Source organism: Glycine soja, chromosome 1 (genome assembly GCF_004193775.1).
Source record: "Glycine soja cultivar W05 chromosome 1, ASM419377v2, whole genome shotgun sequence".
In the NCBI taxonomy this organism is placed as follows: domain Eukaryota; kingdom Viridiplantae; phylum Streptophyta; class Magnoliopsida; order Fabales; family Fabaceae; genus Glycine; species Glycine soja.
The window spans coordinates 52,715,176-52,729,223 of NC_041002.1; the positions used below are offsets into that span (position 1 = coordinate 52,715,176).

The 14,048-nt window shown below is 30.5% G+C and overlaps 2 protein-coding genes across 2 annotated transcripts; one reads left to right on the forward strand and one right to left on the reverse strand.

The window, feature by feature from the left end:
• Positions 1 to 4,747: 4,747 nt before the first annotated feature.
• Positions 4,748 to 5,777, reverse strand: LOC114405773 (transcription factor HEC2-like). The gene has a single exon (XM_028368267.1). The coding sequence runs from the start codon at positions 5,566 to 5,568 to the stop codon at positions 4,813 to 4,815; it is 756 nt and encodes a 251-aa protein (XP_028224068.1). The 5' UTR covers positions 5,569 to 5,777; the 3' UTR covers positions 4,748 to 4,812.
• A 5,667-nt stretch (positions 5,778 to 11,444) lies between these two features.
• LOC114421741 (protein RALF-like 34) lies at positions 11,445 to 12,269 on the forward strand. The gene has a single exon (XM_028387808.1). It carries the CDS (start codon positions 11,540 to 11,542, stop codon positions 11,924 to 11,926), a length of 387 nt encoding a protein of 128 aa, XP_028243609.1. The 5' UTR covers positions 11,445 to 11,539; the 3' UTR covers positions 11,927 to 12,269.
• The last annotated feature ends 1,779 nt before the right edge of the window (positions 12,270 to 14,048 follow it).

Here is a 14,048-nt window from a genome sequence, read left to right on the forward strand (position 1 = left end):
AGTTAGCAAATTTATTATAGTGATAAGTTATGATCGGATGATTATGTAAAAAAAATTTACACTTCATACATAACCTTTTTTCTCTTTTTATGTATAGTCTGTGAAACTTTTTGGATGAACATATAATATGCATTGTCAGTAAAAACTAAAATCACGAAAAAGTGAGAAAATAAAAAAAAAATAAAAAAACGTTTAACTGATATATGGCCCAGTGTTTTTTTAATGATTTTTTTGTTTATTTTACTTCCTAGTAGATGGACCCATCTGGTTAAAGCAGCCCGTTAAACACTTGCTAAAGGGCTATTTCTTTTTATACCCCGCACCCTTTTTCCTCTTGGTTCAAATATTGGATTTGAGTATGCTGAACTCGAGCCAATTCAAACCTATATTATTGTAGAAATTTCCATTTTTTATGATATTTTTTTTTTAAAAAGTTATGTTGTGTAATTTTATAATTTTTATATTATGTTATTCTATAATTATAGTTTTTAATATTATTAGTTAGTTTTCTTTTATTTTATTATCATTTTTCAATTTTTTTCTTTTATTTTTCATTTTATTAGGAGACCCAATGACTTGACCTAAATCAAGAGTTTGATCCGGATTGCCACTTTTTTTAAGAAAAATAAAATCGATCCAACCCAAACTAATTAACATTCATAGTTTTGATCTAAATATACCGTAAACATGTAATATTCAGAACTAAAAAAAGATATAAGTACACAGTCTTAAATTTTATTTTTATTCATATAATTTGACAAATGAGTAGTGATTTTAGTCCATAAATTTTCAATTGCTTAAATTAGGACCCTATTATTTTTAGATCAATGAAATTTGGTCTAACTCATACTATTTAATCCAACTTGTAATATCTAAGATGGTGCGGATGATATTTTATGAAGTGGCAACAACATTATATAAAATGCATTAAAAATATATATAATTTCAACTTAATAACATAATATTGTATAGTTATTAGCACAGTGACTAGTGTGAATGTTATTTTGTGACAAGAAAATCATCTTGTATAACATGATATTTGTCCGTGTTTTGAAAACTGGATTGATTTACAACGGATCAGTTAAAAATGTTGAAGAAAACGTCATTCTGACCTTTTTCTTAAAAATGAAAATCAACTTAAAATATTTGTCAAATTTAGATTTATTCTAAATGAAAAACAATAATTGTTTGTATGTATTGTTAAAACTTTGAATTAAGTATTATAATATATTTAATTTGACCTTTGTATATGCTTTAAATGTTAACAGTTTTAATTATTAGTATTATAAATTTATGATATTATATTTGTTTAATATCATATTATTATTATTATTATTATTATTATTATTATTATTATTATTTCATTAATATCAGTTCAATCTTAATTCAATTATGATTGAATAATCGAACCTTATGTTAATGCTTTGATCGATTTAATACCAGACTTAACTTTAAAACATCGATTTATTGTTGTTGTCATGTCATTTGAATCCGCCATCACATAATATAATCTATCTTAACCCAAATGTTAAAATTAAAAATTGGACAAAGTATTACCAGCTTGCGTCAGATTTCATTGATTTGAAAAGTATGAGACCTGATATAAGCAATTAAGATTACAGGTAGCAAAATATATATAAGGATAAAGTTAAGGATTTAAAGTTGAATCAGTTCGATCTTTTTTTAACAAAAATAATTTTTAGTTTGATTTTATTTATTTACTGGGTCAACTCTAAATTAACTAAGATTAATTTTTTTGATGAACCAGAATGTTAAGAAAAAAAAGATACATACATATAAGAATAAAAAAATACAATTAAACCAAACATATAAGGAACTTGATAAAGAAAAAGCATACGACTTGAACATAACGCATTTTCTTTTAAATAAATTCAATTTATAATACTATAAAAATATTTTATTAAAATTTGATGCCCTTAATTATATTACTTATCCAAGCAATTGATTGTATTATTAATTAGGGCATTATAAAGTTGAGATTCTTTTATATCAGAGTGCCATATATGAAGTTCTACAACTGCTCATTGTCATAGAGAATATAATAATATTATAATAACTAGATAGATAAGGAAATATTAAATGCTAAAGCTGTAGTGTGTGAATTTTTCTTGCATTTTCAAGATAGTTGGCTAAAAAATTGAATGAATTCTCACTGGCCCTAGGACAATATCTGCAGGTGAATTACAGGTACAGGTACAGGTACCAGAGATGATAGAGTCTTCTTCGTTAGTTTATATATATAAACACTTAAAAGGAAAAATTAACAGTGCATTTTAAAATAAACATTTATATATGTATATAATAATATTAAAATAGAATATGCAGAATTATGTATAAAAAAAATGCGAAGTAAAACGAAAAGATTGGAATACGATAAGGAATGTGTCAGAGGAGGATACAATGCACTATAGAGAAGGTGGCAAGGTGCAGAGATAATGCATATGCTGATAGCAAGGTGCCCGTGGTGCTTTAGTTTTTATTCACTAACAGATAATAATTAAAAATCCTATCTCTTGAGCTGCATGGGACCCTAGTAGACTATTTCACATGGCCCGAATTCGCTGGTGACTTGTTATTTTTTTCATTTCAAAGTGTAGAGTTGGAAGACATATATAAAGAAAAAAATGGGACATTTGTGAGGCATGATCCTTGAGACACGAACAACCAAATTATTAAACCTTGCCTCGGGAGGCAACCTACTTCCTTTAACCCTATGGGGTCTTTTCTTCTCTAGAAGACATGTATAGATGAGGACGCTCTAGAAGGCATAATTTATAATAATTTTATATTATATATAATCGAGTGTTATTTTTCTAAAATCGAAAATTTTAAGTGTGTGTCGAAATGGTCAGAATTATAGACGCATGGTAACTACCTAATAATTTATCGTGTGTGGTTGAGTGAAAGAGACATAAGAAACAATATATAAAGGAATATTTGTCTCACGTTATTTTTTTAAGCTTCTTAAATTCTTGCGTAAAATGTTTAAATATTCTATATAAGGAAAGGCCGAGAAAGAATAATGTAATTTTTTTTCATAACCCAAAAACTTTACACACCAATGCCCACATCTATGTTTTTATGTAGGAATAAAAAACCTGCTTTTTCTATTTCACACAAATACATAGGAATAGGATATAAAATTTTAGGGTATAAATTTTAATAATGAAAAATCTTTATTAACAAATATAAATGTGGATGTAAAATAATAATAATAAATAACGCATTCAGATTTCAGACTAATAGGTTTTCAATACTCAACATCGATCAAAGGTCAACGCTTTTCATTTAATTTTGAGCATCCATTCTGATTTTTAAACTTTCATACTATTTGACTTCTGCAAATCATAGAATATATAAATGGGAACTACAATATATAGATACAGTAAGTTACAAATTTAATTAAGTGTAAATTTATTTTTTTTTCATTTTGAACGTATAATCTTATTTCTCTTTAATTAATAACAAAGTTTCATGACTATAAAAAAATTATAAGTTTCATTGAATAGTAGAAAAGATGTCTAAACATTTTAATTATTTCGTAAATTGAACCTACAATTCTTACAATCACTGGGACCTGTGTGACGTAAGTCTTTTTTTTACTATCAATATTATTCTGACCTTAAATCCGTTTTTTAAAGACTAAACTGTGAGGTCCATTCAAATTGAAACAAACAATATCTTAAATGTAGTAAGTTATACATAATTTTTTTTACATTGTTTCCTTTGGAGAAATTATCTTTATACAATAAAGTATACAACAAAGAAAGAAATATGAAAGAAGAGAGTAGTTAATGTGATGAAGACAAACAAAAAAAAAATAATAATAATAACGCATAAAAAATGGGAGATGATAATAGTACATACTCTTACCTTTGCACATGTAAATAGGTTCTTACCATATATAAAATGTATGTATTGCATAAATAAATAAAATAATACAACTCTTTTATTTGATCCCCTTGTTTTCTTGCTTCCATTGCAATAGTTTTTCATGTATTTACATCCAAAACATGAGAATTTGTATTTATATAAATTTGTACAATTTTTCGTATAGAAAAAAAGAGAAACAAAGAAAAATATAAAATAAGACAAGTGATAATATAATAAAGAGATATTAAAAAATACTATTATAAAAATATTATAAAATGTACTATTATATAAATAATATACAGTACTTCTTTTATTATTACTGCGACTAATATATCAAAATAATAATTATGCATGCATGCATGCTGCCGGCTTCTTGCGCCGGGTACTAGAGTGTCGTCGATCAGCATGCTTGAAATAAATAAACAGCTTTAAACCATTTGCATGTGACCCCTCATAAAGATACAGATGGCCAAAATACTGAAAACTGGCCCATTAGAGTTGCGCATTTAGAACACGACCAAAACATTACAGATCGGTCAAACTTTTGTTTTATATATTGCAGTGATTGTAAGAGTCTAGATCATCCATCAGATTTGCTTGTTGTTATTCAAACATTTTTTCTAACATTCATTCTGATTAGATAGAAGTGAAATTAAGGGCTTATTACGTTATCAGTGAAGACTGATTATAAAAATACAAAAAAAAAAGATGAAGTAATATTCATTCATATTAGCTTATTAATTGAATTGCTTTCCCCGTTCAGCTAGGTTGGAAAAGAGAAAAAGAAATTCTCGAAACAATGACAATTACACTGACAAACACTCTTTATAATCCATGCACGATCACAATACTATGAAGATAAAAAAATACACCACATGTATAATTCATTGATTCATGCATGTATTACACAAACACTTGTCAACTGAGCAATTGTTTAGAAGCTGAAGAACCCAGCATTGGATAAGGTTGGCAACTCTTCACAAAACTAGAATAATTAACATTATTATTGGCGTTGGACACAGTAGTAGGGAAGCCAACAACATTCAAGGGTCTAGTTGCCCCTGCTTGTTCCAGCGTCTGCACTTGTTTCTTCAAGAACTTCACGTAGTGTATGGCCTCATCCAACATAGAAGCCGTGTCCATTTTGGTCCCACCGGGAACTAATCTCTGAAGGATCCTTATTCTCTCGCTTATCCTTTCTCTTCTGTGTCTCGCCGCCACACTCTGAGGATCCTTCGAAATCTTCACGTTCCTTCTCTTCGGTGGCTTGATGGATTCCGGGTCTATATGAACAGGTTGCATCACTGCTACACGGAAAATCATCTCCCTCATAGCCGCCACAGAATTCTTCTTCTCCGGGTTGGGTTCAAGATGAGGTGTCATGGGTTGTTGTAGAACGAAATTGGAGGAAGGTGGTGGTGGATTAATCAAAGTGGTGGGTGGTGGAGTTATAACGTTTGGGTTGTTGACGTTGGGGAACACGGGTAGAGTGGTGGTGGTGGAGTTTAAGAAGTACTCGTTTTCTGGGTAGAGAAGAGTAGTAGTAGTAGTAGTAGTAGTGTTGTTGTTATAAAAAGGTTCACAAAATTCAGGGAACTTTTCCATTTGCATCATCATCATCATCATGTCCATGCTGCTGTCACTAGTGGAAGTTTTCAGTTTGTCCACGTCCATGAATTTTGCTTTGCGAGAGACAAGGAGGAATGGAAGAAAGGGGAGAAGAGAGAAAAAGTTAGGAGCAGAGAGTATGGGAAGGAAGAGGATCAGAGGAAGGAGCTGTGAAAGTAGTAAGTAGGGTTTGCACTTTGCAGAAGAGAGATAAGAAGAATAATATGAAACACTAGTGCACGGATTACAGATTGCAGAAAGTGCTGCAGCCTGCAGGATTATTATCTCTGTAACCGACCAATGTAGCAGGTAATGGAAGGCCTCTTTATAGCAACTTGAGAGCAATGTATTTTTTAATTTTATCTCTATATATGGAAAGGGATAGAAAATCTATGATGGACTTCACATTTTTATTAATTGAGACCGCCCATGACGTGTGGGGTTGCCTTTAGGAATAAGGGTTGATTTCCTTTGCACCGTTGATGTTTATCTTTGTGAACCGTCAAAGCTCGAAGCATTTAAGATCAATGGTTGACAATGAGAAGCTAAGGGACCACAAGCATTGAGGTAGGGTTTGGGTAGAAGGATATAATGGTTGAATGCTGGTGCAAGGTGCATGAACCAGCTTCAATTCCCTTCCTTCCAATATGCCATCCTTTTTACTCAAAGCTAGCTCTCTGCTTTCTTTGCCTTGAATATTTTATTTTACAAGTTAACAAATGTGTCGTTTGTGATCTGATGATTGTAATTCAGTTCATATGTCTTAAACAAGTTATCAATTTAAGACTTTTGAATGAAAAGAAATATAATTAATAGAAATTTTTTACTAAAAATAATCATACATATTTTTTGGTAAAAATTAATTTATATTTCACACAAGTTTTTGGAATGAAAAAAAATATAATTAGGAGAAACTTTTTTCCTAAAAATAATAATACATATTTCTCGATAAAAAATTAATAATCGATTGAACTAATATATACTTCACGTCAATGAGAAAATGATTTTATGTTAACAGTTAATTTGTAATATAATAAAGGCACAGCTGGGTAGCCCCACTATCACGTGACATTGGTCAGAAGAACATTGGGAGATAAAATTCATTACAAGCTAAGGTTAATTACCTCCGTCACTGAGAAAGGTGCAGCGAAGGGATAGATGATGAAGGAGATAAGAGCGTGGAGGTAGTGGTTCCAACTATATATGCTTATTGCTCAGCGGAAAGAGTTAATGGAAAAGAAAAAGAATCCAAAAAGAAAGGGGGAAATGAATGTGAAACAATCGAAGTGTTGGACCCTATCAACTTATCACCGCACTTATGGCAAGTTCACTGCTCTCTGGGACGCTTTTCAAGGTGGATTCAGAATAGTAACTGCGTGTCCTCCTCCTTCTGCACTTATACACTCACTGAAGTCTGAAAGCTAGCAGTGTTGCATGGTGTTTAATTATCATTTTCTGATAAGAAAAATGTTTAATGAATACTATCTTAGAGAGTTGATAAAAATAATTATACATATAATAAAATTTATGATAGGACAAAAAGAAAGAAATAAAAAAAATTAGAAATGTTGATAGAATGTTTTAAAGAAATGAAAAAATTCATGTGCAGTTAACGTGACGTGAGGTATGTGCAAAATTGATTTCATGAAATTATTTTTTGTTAAAATTTATTTTAAAGTAAGGTGACTCGTGTTTAAATATTTTTATTTTAAAAACATGTTAGTAAACTAAAATAGTCCATTATAAAATTTCGTATCTAATTAAGCCAAAAACTAGTTAAAGTTGTTTTAATATAAAAAAATTAATTTTGAATTCTTAATGTGTTTCCTAATGAGATTAAACATGTAAATAGAATTTGACTAAAAAAACAAAAAATTATAAATAGAATCCAAAATTACATAAGTGATTTAAAAGACAACAAACAGTTACGTTAGTTCAAATGATCTCAGATTCAATTTTTTAAATAAAATATTGAATTCGAGTCCTCTAAATAAAAAAAATTAGATTGAAAAAAAATAATTCTAAAGATGATTATCAACCATTTGAATGAGTTAACTAAACCGGACTAAGTTGTTTATTAGATACTTTTTTTTTATTCCGCACTCGATCTACTTATCCTGTAGTTTAATGGATATGTTACTCTGCAAGCATAACAGTAAAAATTTTATTTTTTCTAAAAATAAAAAATAAAAAAATATTGAAAACTTGAAAATTAATTTTAAAAAATTGATGGAAAAAAATGAAAAATATATCAAATCAACAAAAGATAAAAGGAAACTCAATAAGCATCAATCGAACATGAAATAAAGTATACAAAAATTAAATATCTCTAAATATATTCAAATATATATACTAGAAAGGAGGTCAACATATTTTAACCAAATAATACTGAGTAGTAATTATCCAAATATATAACTAAAACTATATAAAAAAAAGTATTTAAAAAAACAATTGGTCCGTAAGTTGGTTCATTAATCTGCAAACCAAAACAATTTAATCTGCAAGTGAAACTGTCTGAGCCATATAAACTTGTGTTTAAATAGACTAACATTTTAACTGGTGCTAACTTATTTGGTCTACACTGTTCACAGACCCAAGCCCATATATCCACCTTTTTCTATATATATAATACTACTTTTTAAATGATAAAAAATATTTTGTAAAATACATTAATTATTCCTTATGTAATACTCTTCTTATAAAATCATGTCGGTTAAAATGCAATATGTGAAATGCATCATATGTCTCCTTGAATCTGCTGCGTGATCAAGCACACTATTAAAACAATGTGTTATAATTAAATATCGTATAGTAACCAATATGATGCATATCTGATAAATAAACTATAATCTTAGCTTCTCTGTTTCAGGGACGACCCATTTGAGAGTGGGAGATATATATTGCTACGTTTGAAGCCAGGCGAGAACCTAAGGGGAAATTCAGAAACTGAAAGAGGGAAGCCCGCAAAAATTGATCATTGCATTATATCACATAAAAAAAAGATCGAGCAGATAAGAAGATAAGCTGTTTAAGTATATTCCAGAAAAAGTGGTCCCAATTCCGGTTTCTTTATAAATATATTCATCTTATTTACGTGTATTTTTTAATAATACTTATATATGTTTTAACATAATAAAATAAGAAAAAGGTCGTATGCATTTTTCTTTTTCTTTTTTAACATATAGATACAAACAGAAAATGACGTAAAAAATTGTGATTGTGTAAGAAATAACATCCGCCCATCTATTTAAATAATTTAACATGTAATATCCATGATAATTGATTAAGTTAATGACTATTGCTGCTAAAGCAATCATTTTTGGCTTTCTGCTAGCAAAAAATTTGAAAGGAAAGCATCATCCGAGGACACGGAGGCATTTTTTAATGAGCAAAGTTTATGTGATTTTATAAGTGTTTTGATGCTATTTTTCAAGTGGAATTGAAGTTTCATCTCTATACTCTTTATATATAGAGAGAGAAAAAAAAAGTGGGCCTAGCAACTGTTTTAAGTTAAAATAGTTATTAATATCGACGAGATATAAAGATGTGTAAGGCAATTTATAAGATCTATTTAATAAACTTTAAAGATTATTAGTAAAGAATAATGTTTAAAATAAAAAATAATAATGAATCATAATCAAACTCCTATAAAATCATACAATAAAAGCATAAGCAATCATCATCCATTCCATGCGAAGATACTTCTACAACATTCTCTAGAAGGAATATATTAAAGGTATGCTGATCGAGAATGAATAAGATTACTAATTTGTTCAATATAAAAATAAGATTAATAATCTGTTTACTTTTGAGCATGCATACCTTGTTTATACATCGTGTACAGTTTTAATATTTTATTGTGTTTATATATCGCATGTATGTATTGTGCAATTCAACATTTTTAATGGATAATCGTTTGAGAAACAAAAATATTACATTTATCATGGGCCTCTTTTCTACGTACTATAGAATCATCCTTTGGAGGTTGCTATTCGCACTTCCTTTTGGTTTTTTGCATTGACTGCAAATTTTGTTTTTGTTTTATGAAAATACTCTTCACCAAAACTAGTTTCGTTCGTGCATCTTAAAAACTAATTTTTGTTGTGAATCTGATAACCCCGCTCCCCCACTGTAGCCTAAAATTTTGACTTACCTCACAAAAAAAATTAGTTTCCATCTTATATTTTGTATTAGAAACACACACAAAAAAGCTTCCGTTGTGTATTTGATATAAGATACATAAAGAAAACTAATTTATGTGAATGATATTTTTCTTTAAGAAAAATACTTAAATATAAATTTGGTTTTTCTATTTTATTTTATTTGTAATTTTTTCATTTTTATTTTAAAATATAGACATTTGATTATCTTATTTTAAAAATTTTACAATTTTGGTTTAATTCACAATTTTTATATATTTAGACCAAAATTGTAGATTTTTTAATATAGGAGATCATATATCTTTATTTTAAAATGAAGAAACTAAAATTATGGATTAAAAAGAAATCAAAATTAAATTTAGGCCAGAAAAAATATTACGAAAAAATTGTGGACGATGCAATGAAAAAAAAAGGGCTACGCGAATTTTTGTATTTTTTTTTGTCAACACCCATTTTATATTTTCAATCCGTAAATTTATTACTCGGGGGCCATTTTCGTATTTTCAATCAGTGATCCACTTATTGACCAAAAGTTTCCATATCCATTTTTGACAAACGCCCTCATGTTCTATTATGCAATAACAGGTCTGAATATCATCTACGGCCCAAGACATAATACCAATTTAAGGAACAACAAACACACAACGGAAAAACTTCTACATGAACTTGTGTTCTCATATTTTGCCTGTTATGCAAAATTTGTACAGTAAACTCTTCTTATATATCTTTTTCTTTCATTTTTTTTCTCATCTTCTGCAATTTCCTCTGTCTTTCATTCATATTTCTATCTGTCCACTCTCAAAGTGTATACATCTCAAAAGATATGTTTTTTTTTTGTGAGTGCGAACACGAATGATTAAAAAAATTGACCTTTCAAGAAACCAAGTAGCATTGCTGAAATTATATTCTTTGACAAGATTATTTATAACAGTAAATAACTACTACAACATTTGACATAAATTCTTAAGTAAATTTTATATGCTTTGACCATAAGGCACAGAGGAGGAAAGAATCTGAATTTATTATCCAAATGCAACAAGAAAAGTTCGAATAGGAGTATAGTATATTAGTACTACAATATAGTAGATATGCAGGAGGAACTTACAAGTTCGTAGGATATAATTTTTTTTTGTGCTGACTGTGATTTTTCTGAATAAAACAAAAAGAGAACTATGTTATTGCACGTATTATAATTTTATAAATGTATTCATAAAAAACAGTTGGTAGGAAAGTTTATAAATTGAATTCTACACGCTAGTCTTTGACTCAAGCTTACGCTTCGTAGAAAGTTTTGAATAACACCACCATTGAACATACTACTATTTTTTATTGCTGGAGTTAAAACTTCAACTTTGCAGCATAACAACAATAATAAAAAAAAAAAAAAATACCCGCATTTATGGTGTTATATGATTGTAGTTTATATAGGTTAAGGTATTGTAGCAGATTGAGCTACCACATTGGGTTTTACAATCAAGAGAGAGAGAGAGTTGGGTATGAAATCACAACTGAACTGAAGGCCCATCCGCGGTGCCTTTATTGAGGACGGTTGCGTAGGATAACATAACAGGACAGAGATTATACCATGCTTTTCATTAAAACCTCATCAATACGCCACACTCCCTTTTCCACCGCTGGATGCCATCCAACGCACTGGATGGAAGCAAAACGATGTCGGAGAGAGTAATTGAAAGCACGATAACCGAGGAGGGACAGGCGACGCGTAGATTAAGGCATTGATGACACACAGCTGTAAACCAGCTTTGGCGCATGTGACCCCCTGTCCCCTGTCCCCTGTCCCAACACCCAAAACAACACAACAAATAAAACTCATACCTGTGACCGTGTTGATTAACTTCACACTTCACTCTCTAGTCATGGCTTCTTCTCTTCCTCTTCTCAACCTTCTTACCCTCGCTCTGTCACTACTCTTCTGCATTGCCTTAACTTCCGAGGTTGGCGTGCAGGCGCAGATGGAGGAGACAGGCTTGAACCTCATGTCGGAGGCGTTGGAGTGGCCAACCGCAATGTCGCTCTACGACGAAGACAGCGAAGAAGAGGATGTCCAGAACGGTTACAGTCGGAGATCGTTGTTCTGGCGGAGGATGAAGTACTACATCTCCTACGGCGCTCTTTCCGCGAACCGAATCCCGTGCCCACCTCGTTCTGGTAGATCTTACTACACCCACAACTGCTACAGGGCCCGAGGCCCCGTTCACCCTTACTCCAGAGGCTGCTCTGTCATCACGCGCTGCCGGAGATGAGTGAGTTCGGATCTGATCACACGCGCGCCTCACGCTTCAGATCGCAAATAAAAAAAACCACCGTCTAGGGTCTTGTTTTGTTAGTGTACTAGATTTATTGTCTATTTAAGCAAGTCAAAAGTGTCGTGTTTGAGTAACGGTTCTCGTTGCGCTGCGCTATTTTCATGAACCATCTGTTTGCTTGCTTTGTGTGTTACTTTATCATATTCATTCCTTTGTATAAACTCGAATGAACTCTATACGTGGATGCGCAAATCTGCTTCCTATCTTTGTATTCCCATCGCTTACACTCTCTTACGTTGCAAATTATGTATCCTATCTCATTTCCTTTTTCCTTTGTTGACATCCTGGGAACCCTTTCAGTTTGTGGTTGTAGCTTTTATTATTTTATTTTTAAAAAAAATATATTGCTGTATCTTACTGTAGTTTTTTAATTAATCGTTTTCTAAATGCATTATTGACAGACTAAAAAAAATATTGTATTTGTTTTGAATTAGTTTTAGAATCTGATTACAATGCATTAATATTGTAATTGTAATTTAATCATAAACAACATTTTGTAATAATTATTTTAAACATTATATTTCATATTATTTAAAGTACTTTTTAATTGATTAACTATGAAGATATATTCTTGTAAGAAAATTATGATATATTTTGAGAAAATTAAATTATTTTTATGCAAAAATTAAATAGTATTTATTTAGAAATGACATGTGCCTACTCTACCATTTTTTTAAGGAGCTATTGCTTATTCTTATTTTTAGTACTAAAGAGATGCATGTTTTTTGCATATGACATAGTCCTCTTTGGAGAGTCGAGGGAGGAGTTGAATGAGATGTTGGAAACTTGGAGACAAGTTCTAGAAACACATGGCTTTCGCCTAAGCAGAAGCAAATCGGAGTATATGGAATGTAAGTTCAACAAAAGAAGGAGGGTTTCTAACTCAGAGGTGAAAATAGGAGACCATATTATCCCTCAAGTCACACAGTTTAAATATCTTGGGTCTGTAATACAGGATGATGGAGAAATTGAAGGGGATGTGAATCATCGCATTCAGGATGGATGAAATGGAGAAAAGCATCGGGGATGTTATGTGATACAAAGGTACCGATCAAGCTAAAGGGAAAGTTTTATCGGACTGCGGTAAGACCGTCAATTTTGTACGGAACAGAATGTTGGGCGGTCAAGAACCAACATGAGAATAAAGTAGGTGTAGCGGAAATGAGGATGTTGCGGTGGATGTGTGGTAAGACTCGACAGGATAAAATTAGAAACGAAACTATTAGAGAGAGGGTTGGAGTAGCGCCTATTGTAGAAAAGATGGTGGAAAATAAACTTAGGTGGTTTGGGCATGTAGAGAGAAGACCGGTAGACTCTGTAGTGAGGAGAGTAGACCAGATGGAGAGAAGGCAAACAATTCGAGGCAGAGGAAGACTCAAAAAGACTATAAGAGAGGTTATAAAAAAGGATCTCGAACTTAATGATTTGGATAGAAGTATGGTACTTGATAGAACATTATGGCGGAAGTTGATTCATGTAGTCGACCCCACCTAGTGGGATAAGGCGTTGTTGTTGTTTGAATAAAATTTATTACTCCATTGTTACTCTATTCCGTCGTCCTCCATTCACATCTGTAAACAAAGTTTTTTTATAAAAAAATTATATTAAAAATCTAATTTAAAAAAAATAAAATAAATTGTTACATATTTATTTTTAATTATTTTTATATTTATAGCGTATTTATCTATAAAAATTATGAAGAAAATAATTTTAAATTTGATAAAAATTATAAAATAAAAATAAAAAATAATTAATAAAATTTTAATAATTTTATGATCAAGTACGAGAATATAAATAAAAAATAATCTTAAAATTTTAAAAATTACAAAATAAAAAAAAATAATTAATATGGGAGAGATAGTGATATCTCCATCAGATTCCAATCTTGATTAAAAAATTGGATAATCACCAAACTCAAATTTATATCCAATCAACTTAACTCTATCTCCAATCAACTTGAATATTCATTAAAATTAAGACGAATTTGGATGGTACCGGTTTCATCGGAGATAAAATCAGTTCTAGAAGGATAACAACTTTCTCAACATGGATCTGTAGT

Excerpts from the sequence above, each read along its gene's own strand:
- LOC114405773 (XM_028368267.1), bottom strand. The coding sequence starts at position 5,568 with ATGGACGTGGACAAACTGAAAACTTCCACTAGTGACAGCAGCATGGAC.
- LOC114421741 (XM_028387808.1), top strand. The coding sequence starts at position 11,540 with ATGGCTTCTTCTCTTCCTCTTCTCAACCTTCTTACCCTCGCTCTGTCA.